We start from the raw sequence: 18,902 nt of genomic DNA, 5'->3' as shown, positions 1-18,902 counted from the left end.
TCTCGACAAGTATTCTGTATGAACCATTGAGATGACTTGCACAGACAAGAAGGGCTGGTGTTGGGATGATTATGGTAAATTCGGCCCCAGAACGAAGTGCACAAGTTCGTTGAGTTGGTTAATTTAAAGTTGGAGCATCTTATCGATAAGCAAATGTAAAAATTAGGACACTACGGAGTACACCTGATCCCCAAAGCTCAAAACTCATCTTACGACCCATGCTGCCGACGGACGTGCTTTTGCAGGTAATGGGATGTTGACTCTGGTCACCAATCTCGAGCGCGTAGAATTCCTTAACTGTCATTCTGAGCTATCATGATGCCCTGTGAGCAAGAAACTCTTTGCACACCCCTCAATTCTCCAAAGCTGACCACAGTGCAAAGACACTGCCTCTGACGATGACCCTGCCGACGATCCAGTTATCGCATCCTACGACATTTTCATTACCGATGCTCAAGTCCGCCGCTTTCTTCTCCAATATCCCGATCGCTCCTCCACGCAACCTTACAGCGACCTCACTCTGCAGAAGCCTACCGAACTACGACTAAAACCTAAAACTGGACTTGTTGAAGTTGATATCCCAATTAACACACGTGTCAACTATGACGAGCGGAAGGGGCTGCGTTACGGAAATGCATTGAAGAAGAGCCGGATTATTCAAGAGGGAGGGACACATGGCATAGCTGGAGGATTTAATACGGGAGGGGTGGTAACTGGAAAGACGAAGCTGGAGGGTGATTCCGTGGCCAAGGACTATTGGGATGATGAAGATGGTGGTGGATATAGAGACCTGGAGGATGAGGAGCTTAAAGCCGGTCATATTATGACAACACAAACGCTGGGAGGGAGGATAAAAGAGGCAATAGAGGGGGATCCGGTTTACATGCTCGGTGCTTTCAAGGATAGTGAGTCTGATGGGAAAGACCCGAGTGATGTCATGAGCAGGATACTGATATCTGTTGCGCTTGCAGATGAGCTTCACCTTGCTCCCCTGTCAGCCATTGTACCACTCCGCCCTCAGCTACACCACCTGGATGCGTATGATGAAGCCCTAGTTAAAAACAAAACGACAGTGAAAGGAAGGAAAGATGGAGATGAAGAGGGTGCATCGCGTCCCACGGAAGCACGAGCGATCGATGTTAAAGTTAAATCTGCGGAATCGGAACAGACTGGCGGACAACGGAATAATGAGCTGTTAAAACAAATGCAAGATGAAAAATGGGAAAAGTATACGTGGATTGACGAGAACGTGAGTTATTTCTTCCTTTACCCTTGCACATCTTAATTTGCTCCTTTTACCGACCCTAATACGCGATACAGGACGAGGAGTCATGGGATAAATACGAAGAATACATGTTCAATCGGACGATAGAGGAGCCTCCACAATTAGAATCGGCTATCGAAGCGGATGATTACGTTGATGGCATGAGCGCGCCTCGGGTAGACCCCACGCGACCGGATATGACTGGATGGGCCATGAAGATGAGACGAAAGAAGAGAAGATCGTCAAGCAATGCTTTGCATGCATCAGGAATAGGCGACGGCGATGTGGACGTAGCTATGGCGGCGAGCTGAGACATCATAGCGGGTACGGAGTATGGAGTATTGAGAGCATATACGGAGTGCTGGCTGATATCCTCTCGGCTTAGGCCACTCTTGCTGATTATGTAACTAACTAGCATCGGATGATTAATCGCGCCATCCACGCGTTTTATTGGCTGATTTTAGTTTGCCACTAGTCCCTAACCGTTGAGTGCATCACGTGAGTTAACGCCGAAAAAAAATTTCGGTGATCACCGCTTACTCAGCCAGCTATGATTTCGACGCTGCGACGAAGCTTTTTTTCTTCTCCAGCTTCGACTTTCTCTCTACTCCGATTTGATTGCAACAAAGGTCAAGGGGGAAAGGGATCGGTTTTTAATTCAATTCTCCGTCCTCTCCCTCCTCAGTTCTACCTTTGCCTTTTTCTTTTCTTTTGTATATTTGTTTGTGTGCTTTGTATTTCTTTTAATCCCTTGTTCTCAAATCCATTCATTTTCAAGACATTCGCCAGTCGCAGCGATGTTATCTCGCGCCGCCCACAGAAAACATGCCTTTTATTCCCTACAGAGGTCCTGCAAACAACTGACCTTACCTTGGCTATATCCAGCACTTGCAAGATGCGAATCTGCATCTGCCAGGACCCCTTCGATCGGGCCTCCGTCCAAAACATCGTTTCCCGTCCCACCGCCTCGTGTCACCGCATTACAATCTTTCCGTGCTTTCGCAACTGCGACCTCAGATGTTTATGTACCGTTCGAAGGCCTTGAATCATACCACAAACTTGAGCCATATAATAAACTTGGTTCGGAAACCTCGTTCACAACGCCGCTCCAAACACCTCTGCCCTTCTCAGATCCCTCAGACCCAACCGAACAGGATGCATCTCCGCTTATCGTTATCAGAGACTACTTGGCAACGAGGCCAAAGGCTTTACGCAGAGAGAAAAGCATTGGGGGCGATACCAATGAGATGCTTGCAAATTTAGACGTTAGCTTGACCGTTGGCATGTTCGACCGCGCCGCTCAGCTCGTTCATCGCCTATCCACTCTATACCCTCATGGCTCCCCCGAGATTGTCGACCTGCATAATAAGTATATACGAATGATGGTATCGCATATGATTTTGAATCGTCGACCATCTTTGGTATGGGACGTACAAAAGTGGTTCGAAGTTCAAATGTTACAGCTGGCCAAAGTGGAACCAGATGCTACCACATATGCCTTGATGTTAAGGATGACTCTGCGCATGCTGCTTGGTCCAAGACGGGATCGTTCAGTTCGTCGATACTGGAAAATGGCGAAGGAAGCCAATGTGGAAGAAGAAGTGTTAGGCCTTCCAGTCCTTTCCGAAGCAGACCTTGGCCTTCTATCAGAAATATGTTCCTCGGACTTCCAAGGGGCGGCTCTTGGTGATGTCAGCGAGTTACCAGACTCGACTCCACCCAAGCCTTCAGAGCTAGTTTCTCCGCTAGAAGATCTACCTGCGATGCCTGAGGTTAGGGCTACGTTGCAAAAGGGTTTTGGACTCACCTCTCTAAAGGAAACGCTGTCGCTATTTAATCAATCTAAAACCACCACGGAACCCGAAGCGGTAAGCTCGGAGTCCATCCGAGAAAGGCAACTTCGCTTAGAGCAGGATTCTGTCATCGCGGCTATGGAGCGCTGGCGGAAGGAGAGCGCGCAGCGAAACTCTAGGCCCTCGAACCCCACCGGAGGCGACAAACTCGGAGGTGTGTTGTGGGATTGGCACCAAAGCCTTCTCACGAGTATTGAAGGAGAGATTCAGTCCATTCTCAAAGCCCAAGAGAAAAAACGAAAAACATCAGAAGACAATGATCGATGCGAATATGCTCCTTTCATGAATTCCATTGGCCCGGATAGGCTTGCTGCCATTACAATCCTGGCAACAATGAACGCTTTGGGCAAGACTGGAATGAATAAGGGAATACGACTGACTCGGCTCATCATGCTTTTGGGAAGGGCTGTCCAGGAGGAATATGTAACTGATCGGATCCAGGAAACCCCCTCTAAATCTGCGCCGCTCGACAGCGGCAGACGTGCAAAATTGGTGCAAGACCTTATACCATCGAATCGTGGTAGGAAGGGAGTCCGGGAGTCTTTGATTGAAAAATATAATGAAATTCACGAGCCCATCAAGTGGAGTGCGGCGGTGGAAGCTAAAATTGGATCTCTTTTAGCATCGATGCTCTTCTCTTCGACGAAAGTTGTTGTTAAACAACAGAACACCGAGACGGGCGAGATCACGTTCGTTAAACAGCCTGCCTTTCGCCACGTCTACCAACTAGAAAAAGGGCACAGTGTCGGATTTGTCCATATACATGATAGCGTTGTGGACAGATTTCGAAGGGAACCTGCGAGTTCATTACTTGCGAAACATTTACCAATGGTGTCCCCCCCACAGCCTTGGACTTCATACCGTTACGGTGGCTTCCTAAACCAACCGACAATCATTATGCGGGCCCGATCAAATGACTCTCAGTGTTTGCAAAGGCAATATGTCAGAGCTGCCGCGAGTCGTGGTGACTTAGACGAGATTTTTGCAGGGTTAAATGTTCTAGGAAAGACTGGTTGGCGGATCAATAAACCAGTATTCGATGTGATGCTCGAAGCCTGGAACTCTGGTGACGAGCTGGCCGATATCGCTCCCGTGGACCCAAATCTTCCAGAACCTACGAAACCTGAAACCGACGATCCGGTGCAGCTCCGGGCGTATTATCGTTCCAAGACTCTCGTTGATAATAAACGGTCTGGATTGCACTCTCAAAGATGTTTCCAAAACCTCCAACTGGAGATTGCACGCGCGTACGTCGGTGAGACGTTTTACCTACCCCATAATATGGATTTCCGTGGCAGGGCGTATCCGCTACCTCCCTATTTCAACCAGATGGGTCCAGACATGTGTCGTGGACTGCTGCTCTTCAGCAAAGGCAGAGAGTTAGGTGAACGTGGCTTGAGGTGGCTTAAAATTCACATTGCCAACGTCTATGGGTATGATAAAGCCAGCTTCGACGAGCGGGCTCAGTTTGCCATGGACCATTTGGATGATGTGATTGATTCTGCAGAGAAAGGGTTAAACGGACGACGGTGGTGGCTTGAAGCTTCTGACCCTTTCCAGTGCCTGGCAGCTTGTATCGAACTTAAAAATGCACTTGCTTGCCCTGATCCCACCAAATACATATCTCATTTGCCCATTCACCAGGATGGTTCTTGTAACGGGCTACAGCACTACGCCGCTCTTGGCGGCGACATTATCGGTGCCCGCCAGGTGAACCTCGAACCGTCCGATCGTCCATCAGATATCTACTCGGCTGTGGCGGACCACGTTCGTCAATCCATCGCTCAAGAGGCCGCTGCCGGTAACCAGCTTGCAAAAATACTTGAGGACAAGGTCAACCGAAAGATTGTCAAGCAGACGGTGATGACAAATGTGTATGGCGTTACTTTCCTTGGGGCTATAAGACAGGTCCAGAAGCAGCTAAATGCATTCTTCCCCGAGTTGAGTGAGCGGAACGTTGTTGGAAAGTGTGCCACTTACATCACACGAAAGATTTTTGCCGCCTTGAGCTCAATGTTTACCGGTGCCCACGAGATTCAGTTTTGGCTTGGTGATTGCGCCAACCGAATAACCCAATCTTTGGGCCCCGAACAGATCGAGGCTCTCGAGGCAGCTAGGCACGTTCCTATTTCTGGTACCAGTAAGGCCAAGAAGAAAGCCATCATAGATGACTTGTCAAAAAGATTCCTATCCACAGTCATTTGGACTACTCCATTGAAGCTGCCGGTTGTCCAGCCGTACCGAGAAGCTAAAACTCGCCGTGTTGTTACTACTCTCCAGACCCTCAGTATCAAAGATCCTCACTCTTCGGATGTTGTCAATCGACGCAAGCAACTTCAAGCATTTCCACCTAACTTTATTCATTCTTTAGATGCCACTCACATGATGCTTTCGGCAATTAAATGTGATGAGCTGGGCCTCTCCTTCTCCGCAGTGCACGATTCATTCTGGACACACGCTGGTGACATTGATACCATGAACCGGGTCTTGCGCGATGCTTTTGTTCGCATGCATTCCGAGGATATTGTTGGAAGACTAGCTTCGGAATTTAAAGCTCGATATTCGAAACACGTGTATCTTGCTAAACTGCGACCAAAATCTACAGTAGCGCAAAAGATTTCTGCATGGCGCAAACAGAACGGAAAGGGGAAATCAAGAGAACATCAAACTGATGAGCTTCTGCTCGAATACAAGCGCCTTCAACTACTTCGGTCGACCGACGAGCTGGAAAGAATAAAGGGCGAAGCAATGGTTACTCCTGGGAGCATCTTCGCAAGCTGTCAAAATGCGGAAGAATCTCTGGTCTCTGTCCAATCTCTCGGTGTTGCTGCTATGGGACACATCTCACCAGAAGACGAAGCAGCGAGTGTCGATTCTATGCTCGATGCGGAGGAGGACTCGAATTCCTCCAGCGAAATGTTTACGGCGGATGACCCTCTTGACACGGCTGCGGAAGGCCCAGAAGAACCTAGTTTTAAATCCGAGAGAAAGAAGACTTCCGCGGCTGTCTGGGTTTGGCTGCCGGTGACATTCCGTCCCATTCCTTCAAAGGTAAGTTTCACTGCTTGCTTTGATCTCACATGCTTGGCTTCAAGATGCTAACTTGTATATAGGGCGAATTCGATGTTAAGAGGCTCAAAAACAGTCAATACTTCTTCTCTTAGAGCAGCGTTGGCTCCTGGCCTGCCATGTTCTCTACATTTTATCGTCTCGATGTGCATGTTTCAAAGTTATGGTTTCTCTTCCAATGCATTATAGCGGGCGTTTAAAAAATAAGGTGAAAGGAGTTTGCGTGTCCCGTTCTATCCCCGATTTTTGATAAGCTTGGGCTCAACGTGGCGTTCAAAGGGATATTAGTGGTGTTCTTCGGGAAATGGATTCCATCCACCCGGAGTCCGCGGTTTGATTCTCTGTACATTATGTTGTTTGAAAATATCCCTCCCTGATTCTTTCACGCCCACTCTCCTCCATCTTCATGTTTATCCCATTTGCGGAGTGTCTGGTTATATTCCATTCATCCCTCCCACAAGTCTCAAGCTGGCGACTTTTCCAAGGGGGATTTTGATGTATTCTGTCCGCTAAGAACAGAAGAAAAGTGGATTTTCAGGCGGCTGTTTGGAGTTGAAGATTTGGATGTTGCAGGATTTTTTAACATGTATACGGGATGTCGCACATTTTGTCCAGTTTAAATACATGTACCATAGATATCACTTATATTCAATGCAGGTGAATAATAATATGCCTTATTCCCTCATGCTTTCTAAACGATACAGTATCTCTGTTTTTCGCAGAGGAGTTAACTTCGGGCGACAGTTGAAGGCTCTGGCGCGGCTTGGCTGGCCCCGACGGTGGAGAAGTTAAATTTCCCGGTAGCCGTTAGTTAGTTCCGAGCATCCAAGATGTTCACCCTCAAATCTCTGGCACGAAGAACCCCAAAGCCTGGCTTGGATTCGATTATCCGAGCAACGGGGCGGCAAACTCGTGGTGTTCATCTCGCCCCTCCGTTTCTGCTAGATTCTTATATTCCGCGCTACCACCTCCTTTCCTCCGCCGATGCATCGAAAAAACGCTCACTTGCACACACCCATCTAGCCAACTGCAACCTGTGCCCACGCTTGTGTGGTGTGAATCGCTATGAGAGGACAGGCCATTGTCTGATTGGTGCTGAGAAAGTCAAGGTCAATGTGATTGCGCCGCACTTTGGTGAAGAGCCATGCGTACAGGGAATTAACGGAAGCGGATCCGTGTTCTTCTCCGGATGTAATCTGCGATGTGTATTTTGTCAAAACCACGTGAGCTTTGTGTTCAGTCACTATTGCAGATCGGAGATGGGTGGGCATATTGGCTAATTTATTACCGTTTCCGGGCAGGACATCGCGCATCAGCGGAATGGCTTCGATTTGACCCCTGAGGAGCTTGCGGAGTGGTATATGAAGCTGCAGGATGTTGGTAACGTTCATAATATCAATCTTATCACACCGGAACACGTTGTTCCCCAGGTTGCCCTATCTATTCTCCATGCACGGGACTTGGGCCTGAAACTACCCATAATCTACAATACTTCCGCATTCGATTCCCGCGAATCCCTCGAACTCCTAGATGGTCTGGTCGATATATACTTACCAGACTTCAAAGTTTGGAAAAGCAGCTCCTCGAAAAGATTATTAAAGGCAGATAACTACACTGAGACAGCGATGGAAAGTATAAAGGCTATGTATGCCCAGGTTGGCGATCTATGCTTCACAGCTGACGGTATCGCAAAGAGTGGCGTACTGGTTAGACATCTCGTTATGCCTGGGATGGAAGAGGAGGGAAAGGAAATTATGCGCTGGTTAGCACAGAACGTTTCAAAAGATATTTATGTGCATATTATGGAGCAGTATCACCCAGACGCGCACGTTGGGAAACCGCGACGTGCCACTGGAAATAGAAACAATGAGAAGCAACAGATCCGATATGCCGATATAAATCGGCATGTCGAGATGCAGGAAGTTGGAGCCGTTCAAAGTGCGGCGAGGGCAGCAGGGCTGTGGAGGCTCTGTGAGCCTGCTGAGCATGGTGGTTTTCACCTCTAGGAGGGAGCAGATAGTTGCCTGATAAAACTCGCCGCTACCTGATATGCTGCGCATTACGCCAATACCCGATTCCTCGATCAAGGAGGCCAGTCAGAGAGAGGTAGGCGGTTGATATTGAGCGCTCAAGAGATGACTTCCATCAATTTCATATCTCCTAGGGATTATGCATGAGAAGATTCAGACTCGTGAGAAAGACCGGCGTTTGAATAAATGTTGGATGAAATTGAGTTAGGCAAGTTTCGACAAGCTGTTCTTGACGGAACACAGTCGAAGCCTGATCGGCAGGCTGCAAGGCCAAGAAACAGGAGGGTGAAGTTTTTTTGAATACATAGGCTTTGACATGAAGTCCCCATGTGCTCTGGCAATCGACAAATGGCTTGGAGCTTGGAGCCTGGGCCCCAAGTGCGGATTACTGCAGCTAAAAGTGCCAATAGATGTGTTAAGTAGCCTTCAAAAGATAGGTTCTCGCATATGTAACTATGGGTATCTGGAGTCCTCCGTATAAACATCAGCTATTAAAAATACTTTCCATCAAAGCGTGTCCGTGTTTTGTGACTGTTTTATTCATAGTTTGCTTTGGGCCCATCGCACTCCGTAATGTGTGTGAACAGAGGTGTTGCTTTTAGTTCCGGTCGTAGTCCAAGAAAACAATCCAGCCTTCACATAGTTAAATACATCTGTTGGTGCATAATATGATGAGACACTGTCTTCTTCGCGTTGATTCAGGTTTACTCCGTATCGGCTAGGTTATCACGGAGAGGCCCTTCAATACATAGTTACAGTCATTCTCAACAGGTATTCTCCCGACTGGCAAGATGAAGCCGATAGTTGCGGTTCCGGCGACGCTATTACTCGTCTACCGCGCCTGGTCCAGAAAGTCTTTGACTCCACTGGGAATCATTTTTGCTACGCTCACAGCCATTGTACACTCATTTCATCCTTCACCGGCGCCGTTCGCATTCTTGGGGGTTTTCTATCTGGGCGGGACGTCCATGACAAAGGTTGGGGCTGTTTTCCAAACATGTAGCTCTCCGTCTCCGCTTGCAGGCAGAGAGTCGCTAACCATAAATCACTGATTTCCAGATAAAACACGATGTGAAAGCGAAATTGACAGTTTCGGCTTCCGGATCTGCCGGCGGCGAAGGCCCCAGAACACACATACAGGTCCTGGCGAACTCGGTGGTCGCCTCGATTCTAATTCTATTGCACACTTACCAGCTCTACCAGAATAGAGGGCACGGCCCCCAGTGCTTTGCTTACGGGGGAGATCTCTTGATGGTGGGGATTGTTGCGTGAGTCCAATTTATGAATCATGCAGCCATAGGCCTTGTTTAACCACCCGACACCGATGAGCTGCAATACTTCTTGAGACCCTCCATTCACTTGATGGCACGCCGAGCTAAATGGTATCTTCCTTCGCTTTCAATAGGAACTACGCCGCCGTGGCCGCAGATACCTACTCGAGTGAACTCGGCATCCTCTCCAAGTCTCCGCCGCGACTGATAACTTCTCTCACGCTCCGCAAAGTACCTCGCGGAACAAATGGTGGCGTCACACTAGTTGGCCTTGGTGCTGGGGCTCTAGGAGCTTTCACAATTGCTATAACCTCCTTGCTATTGCTCCCCTTTTGCCCTTCGGGCCCTCTACCGGAATTTACAAAAACCGGCTTCGATGGTGGTCGCGCGTGGGGTCCAAGGGAAAAGATAGCTTGGGTGGTCGCTGTGACTGTTTGGGGAACGCTAGGCAGTGTACTGGATAGCGTTCTGGGTGGCCTCTTGCAAGCCACGGTTGTCGACAAACGGTCGGGCAAGGTGGTGGAGGGAGAGGGCGGAAGCAAAGTAAGTGGAAATTACTGTGTCATATCCGAACACCATTTTTTGAAGATATGGTGTGTTGTCATGCCGAACTGATTACCTTTCTTCATTACCGCTAGGTCCTTGTTCATCCTGGAGCCGTGATTCCCACGGGACTCAACGACACACCTATTCGACAAGGCAGTCAATTACGAATAACTGAAGATATCGTCAATGCGGTTACGCCCCGACGGCTGAGGCATGAAATGAAAGTATCGGACCAATCTATCGGTGATCCGGCCGATGTCGAGCACGAAAGTAGGAAGATTGAAACAGGACATGATATTCTAGATAACAACGCTATTAATGTGCTAATGGCAGCAACCATGAGCGTGGGGGCAATGGCTGTCGCCGGCTATGTATGGGGTGTACCTTTCCAGAGCATGCTGCGTTGACGCAAAGTAATATTTTATGATAGTTCTTCTACGGTCGCCTGCCTTTGTTTGTGGAAATGCGTTGCTAAGTTTTAGTCATGTATAAATCTGGATATGACGTTGGCCGCATGAAATAAAAATTCACAATATTTCGATAATCTCGCACTTGATCAATTCTAGGTGTATGCATTTTATTCCACGGATAGCCTCGCCTGGGTTGTCAAGGAGTTGGTGGCAGCTCAGCAGCAGGGACACACAGGCGTCTCGGTGGTCTCCTTCGAGTAACGCCAAAGTTCGACCCACGATAGTTATGCTGCTGGTCATAGTGTAGTTCTTCAATATCTTCTTCATACTCCATCAGCCACTGAATGAGATCCTCTCCCTCTTTATATTTTCCAATACATGGTCTCGCATCCAGGAACGCCTTGGCGGCTTCCTGCCGTTGGCCTTGTAAATCTAGAATTCTTCCCTTCCAGTACAAACACTTTGCATAAATTGGAATGTACTTTAATTTCTCTGCCTTTTCCAGTGCTTCTTCCACAAGCACAGCCGCCTTGCCCGGGAATCTATGTGAAATTAGGCCTTTTACTCGCAAAGTGATAAGGTTGATATTGAGCTCGTAGCCTTGGTAAAGCGGATTATCATAGAGAAACTGAAATGGCGGATCTTCCTTTATGACTTCTTCACCGCCGTCTGAAAGTGGAGGGCTGAAGCGAGTATGCGGAGGCCATACAGGGATATGAACAATTTCCGTTGATTTGTATTGCATGAAGAATTCTTCCAGCTTTGCTCGTCGTGCCTTTTCGACTTGTAGAGCTTCGGCGAGGCGGGCATTCGTCTCCTTCGCTTGTTCCCAGCGTTGCAGGGCCTGATCTCTTTCCTCCCGGATTGTGGATAGATTGTGTTTCAAACGGGAGCTAATTCTGAGAATATATTGATCCAAATTTGTTAAGCTAGAACGTAAGCTGCTAGGGAATGAAGGGGGCTGCTGCACATTCGTTTCTTGTCAGTGCTATTTTTTATCTTCACAAAATCCTCTTCTCAACCCGAACCTGAGACCTTGCTTACCCATGTTCGCCCGAGGCCGTGAGGGAGAGAATCGACATCGCTATCACTATCATGACCACCATTCTCTTCGAATTTTGTAGGACTCCCCAACGATGAGGCAGTTCCCACAACACTACTAGTTGCATCATTTGGGACGTTTTCATTCGCAACGATACCACCAAACAAGGAAACCCATTCTGACTCCATGTCCATCTGGCCATGGGAGCTCTGCAGGTTGGGAGAGAGCAGGGCTGTAGGATCAAGGCGAGGTTGCAAACCGACTGGCATTTTCGGTAATTCGTAGAAAGGTCACCTGACCTCTATATCAGACGTATCTCCTCGGGAATCATGGCATCCACAGGTTTGGAAGAGACTCGGCGGAATCTAGATAAAGTTGGAGTTAAACCACTAAGGTAGGAAGCGGTTGTATCCATTTATATACCTCAGGCGTCCTTTATTTCAGCCTCGCTTTGAAGCTTTTGTTTGAGCGCGAGTCACTCTTTATGAGGTCCGACCTCTTGAACCGACCAGCATAGTCGAACAATGGTGCATTTTTGAAAATCGGCCCACCGGGCGTATTGTGCTGAGCATTTATCAAAGAACAATAAAGAGTACCCGAAACATCAAGCAACCTGGTCTATTGAAGAATATGAGGAAGCTGATTAGGGAAATTATACCAAAAGGACGTTGAACCCTTCCTTCTTAAAGGACGGCAACCGGGATCCTCTTCTGCGGGAACTGGGACTAATACCAAGCATGAATATGGCATATAAATCATCATAATTCCCCTGCAAAAGACACCCCACGTTTTCGGTCTATCATGCTAGGCCCGATATTGGCGTCGATGAAACCTAACCATGCACGAAACCTCGCATATTGATGCCGAAATGTGGGATAAGCAAGCGCGGCAATGGCCTTTAGCAGGAATCGGCATGTTCCAGGTACATTAAATTTCGGGCCTTTGGCGCATGGACCTCAAACTTTCGACTTGACAGCTAAATCAAAATCATTGCAAGGGGTTAGCTCGGTTCCAAATCCAACGGCAAGGAGCCTCGCGGCCCGACTCAGTTGATGAGTTCTTAACCGGACATGCACTCTGTTCACTTTGACTTCGGATCCTAGCATATCGCTCGCTCATCAGCATTCAGCGGTAAGTCCTTTTTGAACAAAGATATTTCAAGAGCTCTTCATAACCCATATTCACGAAAATCTATGGCATATCCTTTGCTCTGTGGAAGACTGAGTATCCAGGTTTAGAAAACCGGAAAATCGTCGAAATATCGACACCCGTTTGAAACTGCGGTTTTTCCCAGTCGACTACTGGACAAGGCCCACAATTCCGGACGAGGATAACACAATGATTATTCAACCTTGCCTGAATGGGAGCTGGGTCTTGAAGTGCCAGCGCGCCTTGAATCCTCTGGCAGGTCGTGGATATTCCGGGATCAACGTGTGCAGATATCCAGAGACTTTGGTCTGTTTGCATTGTTTACCTGCCTCTCGGAGTGGAGCCAATACAAACCTTCCAAACGCTGCAAACAACCCCACCCTATCCCGGCTGGCTAGTAAAGATTGGATAACAAACAATGCAAACTCAGCAAACTCCGCGAACATGCCGCAGAACGAACAAACCCCACGGCTGGCTCTCGTGTTGAGGCTGACCTGGATGACGCCCTTCAGCAATCGAGTGCGAGACGGCAAAGTTTGCCGTTTTCCAGAGGCCCGAATTGACGCTTGCGAGCATCCAAATTCATACTGCTTGGTAATATGTACGTCATGCTTGTGGGGCGTTCTGACAACCCGGTCCGTCGTACCTTTGCCGCTAGCCAGGGTTCGACTCCAGCGCTGGCTCAGTGGAGAACTCGAACACCCCCAGAAACTTGAAAGTCAATACACCAACCCACCTCTCAGTTCAAAGCAGAAGTCGAAACCACACAGGGTCACATCGGCAGAGCAGGAGCATGTTTCTCTGGTTGGTGGAGAACCTTGGATCCTTTCGAAGCTACCAGTCTGCATGGATGGATATACTCCGTCCAGGCTCAACCCTAACTGGCCATGACCCCTGACGTCAGGTATTTCTCCTCATCCCTCAATCGCGGGTGATATCGGTTGACTTGGAGTACCTCGACACCTTTGTACTATACGTACAATAGAGATGTGGATTAGGGAGTCCGTTACCGACTAGGCGGTGAAATACCTACGCAGTACTAGGGACTTCGTACGCAAAGTCCGATGTGCAATGCTCCCCACCGCAAGGTTGTCAGGAACGAGCTAAGGAGCATATGTCGGCTAGAATGTCCTGATTCCAAACGATTCTTACAGGCTTCCTGCACTTCCAAAGGTTAAACTCCGCACCCATTGCTGTTCTGTTGCAGGCATATGCATATATAATCGACCCCCCCTAGAGGTTGAAAGTCTCGGTCGGTTCCTAGCAATTGGATTCTGTGAAGTACTGCAGATATCGAGTCTACTTCCCTGACGGCTACGCGTCAATTATCATTTTGATTGTACACTTAAACTCGTGATAAATCTTACCGATCGATTCATCATGGGTCTCGCGATGGGAGGAGTCAATATCATCGACATCCGTCGCAATAACCTCAACAATTCGTTGGCTAAAGAAGTCACTCGCGGGCTCGATCCAAAGAACGGTACCCAGCGGTCTTTGCCAACTTTGCTTCTGTACAATACCGAGGGACTTCGTTTGTTTGAAGAAATTACATACTTGGACGAATATTACTTAACAAATGCCGAGATCGAAGTCCTGACCACACATGCTGTCAGCATCGTGGAGCGGGTTCCCGAAAATTCACAACTGGTGGAGTTAGGCAGCGGGTTTGTCTTCTCTCACCTAATGCCAAAGCATCGCAAATCACCTTCGGTGTGCTATCCTTGTAGCCGGAATTGTCTTTTGACCGAACTATAGGAATCTGCGAAAAGTCGAGATACTACTAAATGAGTTTGAACGGACAAAGAAACTAGTGGAATATTTAGCATTGGATGTTTCGTTGGAAGAATTGGATCGCACTTTTGCAGAACTCCCGTCAAAAAGTTACAAATATGTCAAATGCGGCGGGCTCCTAGGTACATATGACGATGCGCTATCCTGGCTCAAACGTTCTGAGAACAGGCGCAAGCCGACGTGGGTAATGTCGATGGGCTCTTCCATCGGCAATTTTACCCGGTCCGAGGCGGCGCAGTTTCTGGGTGGCTTTGCGAGAACGTTAGGAGCGGACGACGCTTTACTGATCGGGCTTGATTCCTGTAAGGATCCCCAGAAGGTCTTTCGCGCTTACAATGATAGTAAGAATGTAACACGGGAATTCTACCTTAACGGGTTGGCAAACGCAAATTCTATCCTCGGGTTTGAGGCATTCAAACGCGAGGACTGGGATGTTGTTGGAATATACGATGAAGTGGATGGTTGTCATAAAGCGTATTACACTCCTACGAGAGATGTCACTATTGAGGCGTGGTCTTTTACGAAAGGAGAACGAATCTTCTTCGAGCAAGCCTTTAAGTATGCGGAAAAGGAATACCAAACTCTGTGGCAGCAGGCGGGCCTTACGTCGACAGCCCGGTTTACAAGCAGCACAGGCGATCACAGTGAGTTAGAATTCCACTCTTCATTTCTCACGGGTTTAGAAACCTCGGCGTGTTTTTTTCTCTCCTTTTTTTTTTTTTTTTTTAAGATTGCTAATTTGATGATACGTTGATTATTTTTGAGATATTCATCTCCTCTCATCATCGCCGTACATTCTTCCCACTCAGCCAGCGGAGTATGCTGCGACCCTGACGCCGTCTCTGAAGGAGTTTGAAGCGCTTTGGAAGCTATGGGATACAGTCACTACTGGCATGCTTCCTCGAAATGAATTGCTATCTAAGCCGATAAACCTGCGGAATGCATTGATATTTTACCTAGGGCATATTCCGACATTTTTAGGTACGTTATATCAACTGCTAAATGGCTGCATGCTGACATGTCTCAGATATGCACATTACTAGAGCCACTGATGGCCAGCCCACAGAACCCAAATCGTACTGGTCTATCTTTGAGCGTGGCATCGATCCAGATGTGGATGATCCGCGGAAGTGCCATGATCATAGTGAAATTCCCGATGCATGGCCTCCTGTTGAAGAGATTCTCCAATTCCAGACAACCGTCAGAAACAGAGCCCGTTCATTACTGCAAAAATCTCAAAATACGACCAACAGACGGATCCACGAAGCTTTATGGATTGGATTTGAGCACGAAGCAATGCACCTGGAAACATTCTTGTATATGTTGCTACAAAGCGACAAGGTTTGCCCTCCTCCAGAGATTCCTACGCCAGATTTTGAATACCTAGCAATGAGATCTGCCCAGGAGAGCGTCCCTAATGAATGGTTCATTGTGCCCGAACAAACGATATGGATCGGGTTGGATGACCCGGATCCGACGCGGATTCCATTTCGGTCCTTTGGCTGGGATAATGAGAAGCCGCAGCGTACCGCCAAGGTGTCCTCATTTGAAGCCAAAGGTAGGCCGATTACCAATGGCGAGTATTGCAGATATCTGGAAGCGAATAAACTAGCTACCGTTCCCGCTTCCTGGACAAATTCGTCCAGTGGATTATCCGAACCTAACGGCCATGCTGCATCCCATACCAATGGAACCAATGGTCGCGAGACAAGTGAGGCCAGTGCCTTCTCACATCTCCTCAGCAAGTATCATGTGCGGACAGTTTTTGGGCCTGTGCCACTGCGCTTTGCACTCGACTGGCCTGTTATTGCGTCGTATAACGAACTTGAACGCTATGCAAATTGGGTGAACTGCAGAATCCCTACTTTTGAGGAAGCTAGAAGTATTTATCAGTACTCGGTGTTCCTGAAAGATCAGGAGATTGGAGTGCAATCTTCTCTCATAGACGCGTCCAGGTACGTAGCGTAAGACATGTTTTACGAGAAAATCAATTTTTGCTAATACTGCGCAGCAATGATATGGAAGGGCCGCCCAGAGACCTCAATGGCTTTGTGGAGCATCGAAATGGCAGACCTCGAGCACCGGATCACCAGCCGGTTTCACAACCTCCCTCAACCCAGATGCCAGTGAACGTTGATCTCGACGGTTATAACGTCGGGTTCAAACACTGGCATCCCACCCCAGTCACACAGAACGGAAACAAGCTTTCCGGACAAGGTGGCATGGGTGGCGCTTGGGAATGGACAAGCTCAACATTAGAGGCCCATGAGGGCTTCAAAGCCATGGATTTATATCCTGCATACACGGGTACGAACCCTCAGTATTCGTTTCCACCAACTCATGGGCTACCGCTAAATTTGAGAACTAACCGATGATGTAGCTGATTTTTTCGACGGGAAACATAACATTGTCCTTGGAGGTTCATGGGCTACCCATCCTCGTATTGCTGGACGCACTACATTGTACGTATCAATCCCCGTCATTCGTCAAAGTGCAGGGCTTCTTTGATGTCTGGATCGCCCCAGAATTGAGCTTGCTGACTTGTTTGTTTATTTAGTGTCAATTGGTATCAACGAAACTATCCCTACGTATGGGCGGGCGCACGTCTCGTGCGCGATATCTGAGCATTCAAAAATTGTTACCATTTTCCCAGCTTTTTGGTCTTCAATATGTAATTGAAAATATTTCGGGTTTGAATTTGAGGAAAGGACAATATTAATGCCTAATTTTCGGTTCCTTTCGATGATACTGTATCCGTGTCGCGTTTAAACACTAGATGCCCCTAGAGAAACCAGATTAGTGCATAATTGGGGGCTACAATTTGCATGACACTTGCTGGTCCTCACCGGCTATTATTGTTTTGGACTTTGGACAACAGGAGTCAATCCTGATGCGTTTGCTTTCTAAACCAGTGGAGCCTGGAGTCCATCATTCCTATGCAGCAAAACAAAGCTGTAATCCAGGGTAAGTAGCATTAAGGATTGGTTGCATTTTGATGCACCGGCTTGCATGACGGAAGCATTCGCAGAGTAGTTATTGCTGCGGGAAAACCTTTTCTCAGCTGGTCCACCATCGGGTCAGAGCTTTGAGCTTTCGGCTTCGACACTCATTAACCGGGAAGCTCAAAGAGCCACTATTTTTTCAACATGGCAATCTCGTTTAGCGCTAAGGTCTAGCTGGCTACGGGCAAGCTGAGCTTAGTTTTGGCAACGGCTCCTGAGCAGTTGGAGACCTGGTCACTGGGCGTCTCCATGAAGGTGATTCGGGCTCGAGCCATCCCGATGCCGCAAGAAACGAGACGTCTTGACTTCCTTCAATGTTTGATCACTGATCGGGGAGCTCAGCGGCTAAAATGATTCGTGTGAGCATGGGTGCTAGTGATTAAAAGGGGTGTACCCTCAATCGAAGGGAGGTATCCTCCTTGCGACTTTTCTTCATTTTCTTAGCTGGACAAAGAGAGCGGTTCCTTTTCTCTGTGTTCTTTTCATCAATCCTGTGTACGGAGTTGCTTGATTTACACATTTTCCTTTGTAGGGTTCGAGTCTGACCGCAAAGAATGTGCGCCCTAGCCACCATTGTCGCCGGATTTATGGCAATATTGCCCATCCTGGCGGCAGAAGGAAAAGGTAACAATCTTAGTATCGCTGTTGTGCACGTAACCTCAGTTGTCGCGCGCTCCTGGCAACCTCTTCACTCGACGACATGGCTCTTGCCCAGACTCCCCTTGACGACGGAAACGGCTGCTGTCCCCCTGATGCCCCATACACATCGATTGGAAGCCTAACCGTTTGCGACATGCCCTGCATCGGCACAATTGGTGATTGTTGTCCCTATGGCTATAGCTGCCACACTGGAAGCACAGGAGGCCGCAAGATCGAACCGATTCTTAACGCCAGCCTTCCATCCATTCCGACATCTGAGCCTCTCTCGAGCGAATTTTCCTTCTTGATACCGTAGCGTATGGAGCGGACTCCTCATAGGGAAGACACCGGTGGCGCTGGCGGTACTTTTCCCATGTCGCCAGACCTGAGTGAGTCGAGCACCTCTCGACTGTCAGCGTCGAGTTCCTAACCAGCAACCAACGATTATGCGGCTGGTTCTTTTCAGGCCTAGAATTGATTTTGGTTGGTCTCTGAAATGGGTCTTTGTGGAGCCTATTCCAATAGGCATAGCTGAAGAATGATACCTAATTCTTTAGCAATGAATGCTTTTGGATGACTGCTAAAGCTGGTCGGCTGCACTTGATATTGGGCATAGTAATGAAAGGCATGGTCCGTTTATTAAGCAGATCAGGGGGTGCCTTTCATTTCATTCTATAATCCTAACGAAAAGGCTATGATAAATACTCTCATTTTATGAAGATGTGGCCTGTCGAGCATCGTAGTGATGAGAAGTCAAAGGCTGTAGATTCGTCTCCGCTCAACATGGAGACATGGAGAAATGCTGGTTGATGCCGGTTGAGAACTTGTATTCC

At 48.1% G+C, this 18,902-nt stretch overlaps 7 protein-coding genes across 7 annotated transcripts; 6 read left to right on the top strand and 1 right to left on the bottom strand.

Annotated features, from left to right (window-relative positions):
- Positions 1–315: 315 nt before the first annotated feature.
- On the top strand, positions 316–1,575 carry CIMG_00270 (uncharacterized protein; the record flags this gene model as incomplete). Its single annotated transcript, XM_001246498.1, has 4 exons — positions 316–325; positions 384–905; positions 972–1,249; positions 1,321–1,575. 4 exons carry the CDS (start codon positions 316–318, stop codon positions 1,573–1,575), a joined length of 1,065 nt encoding a protein of 354 aa, XP_001246499.1.
- Positions 1,576–2,061: 486 nt separating this feature from the next.
- On the top strand, positions 2,062–6,281 carry CIMG_00271 (mitochondrial DNA-directed RNA polymerase; the record flags this gene model as incomplete). Its single annotated transcript, XM_001246499.2, has 2 exons — positions 2,062–6,168; positions 6,231–6,281. 2 exons carry the CDS (start codon positions 2,062–2,064, stop codon positions 6,279–6,281), a joined length of 4,158 nt encoding a protein of 1,385 aa, XP_001246500.2.
- A 735-nt stretch (positions 6,282–7,016) lies between these two features.
- On the top strand, positions 7,017–8,192 carry CIMG_00272 (pyruvate formate lyase activating enzyme; the record flags this gene model as incomplete). The annotated part of the gene is made up of 2 exons (XM_001246500.2): positions 7,017–7,409; positions 7,488–8,192. 2 exons carry the CDS (start codon positions 7,017–7,019, stop codon positions 8,190–8,192), a joined length of 1,098 nt encoding a protein of 365 aa, XP_001246501.2.
- Positions 8,193–8,891: 699 nt separating this feature from the next.
- Positions 8,892–10,576, top strand: CIMG_00273 (TIGR00297 family protein). Its single transcript, XM_001246501.2, has 4 exons — positions 8,892–9,193; positions 9,276–9,484; positions 9,622–10,030; positions 10,126–10,576. Exons 1-4 carry the CDS (start codon positions 9,008–9,010, stop codon positions 10,438–10,440), a joined length of 1,119 nt encoding a protein of 372 aa, XP_001246502.2. The 5' UTR covers positions 8,892–9,007; the 3' UTR covers positions 10,441–10,576.
- Positions 10,577–10,639: 63 nt separating this feature from the next.
- Positions 10,640–11,754, bottom strand: CIMG_00274 (uncharacterized protein; the record flags this gene model as incomplete). The annotated part of the gene is made up of 2 exons (XM_001246502.1): positions 10,640–11,407; positions 11,488–11,754. 2 exons carry the CDS (start codon positions 11,752–11,754, stop codon positions 10,640–10,642), a joined length of 1,035 nt encoding a protein of 344 aa, XP_001246503.1.
- Positions 11,755–13,078: 1,324 nt separating this feature from the next.
- CIMG_00275 (uncharacterized protein) lies at positions 13,079–13,525 on the top strand (the record flags this gene model as incomplete). The annotated part of the gene is made up of 1 exon (XM_001246503.2): positions 13,079–13,525. One exon carries the CDS (start codon positions 13,079–13,081, stop codon positions 13,523–13,525), a length of 447 nt encoding a protein of 148 aa, XP_001246504.2.
- Positions 13,526–13,921: 396 nt separating this feature from the next.
- Positions 13,922–17,243, top strand: CIMG_00276 (uncharacterized protein). Its single transcript, XM_001246504.2, has 7 exons — positions 13,922–14,301; positions 14,393–15,072; positions 15,194–15,409; positions 15,456–16,383; positions 16,440–16,735; positions 16,809–16,890; positions 16,986–17,243. The coding sequence occupies exons 1-7, from the start codon at positions 14,015–14,017 to the stop codon at positions 17,050–17,052; spliced, it is 2,556 nt and encodes an 851-aa protein (XP_001246505.1). The 5' UTR covers positions 13,922–14,014; the 3' UTR covers positions 17,053–17,243.
- The last annotated feature ends 1,659 nt before the right edge of the window (positions 17,244–18,902 follow it).

Source organism: Coccidioides immitis (genome assembly GCF_000149335.2).
Source record: "Coccidioides immitis RS genomic scaffold supercont3.1, whole genome shotgun sequence".
In the NCBI taxonomy this organism is placed as follows: Eukaryota; Fungi; Ascomycota; class Eurotiomycetes; order Onygenales; family Onygenaceae; genus Coccidioides; species Coccidioides immitis.
This window is presented reverse-complemented; position numbering and strand designations above follow the sequence as displayed.

Coding starts and splice junctions, on each gene's coding strand:
- CIMG_00273 (XM_001246501.2), top strand. CDS start 9,008: ATGAAGCCGATAGTTGCGGTTCCGGCGACGCTATTACTCGTCTACCGC. Junction 9,485..9,621: donor TTGATGGTGGGGATTGTTGC/GTGAGTCCAATT, acceptor CGCTTTCAATAG/GAACTACGCCGCCGTGGCCG. Junction 10,031..10,125: donor AGGGAGAGGGCGGAAGCAAA/GTAAGTGGAAAT, acceptor CATTACCGCTAG/GTCCTTGTTCATCCTGGAGC.
- CIMG_00276 (XM_001246504.2), top strand. CDS start 14,015: ATGGGTCTCGCGATGGGAGGAGTCAATATCATCGACATCCGTCGCAAT. Junction 15,410..15,455: donor GCATATTCCGACATTTTTAG/GTACGTTATATC, acceptor GACATGTCTCAG/ATATGCACATTACTAGAGCC. Junction 16,384..16,439: donor TCTCTCATAGACGCGTCCAG/GTACGTAGCGTA, acceptor AATACTGCGCAG/CAATGATATGGAAGGGCCGC.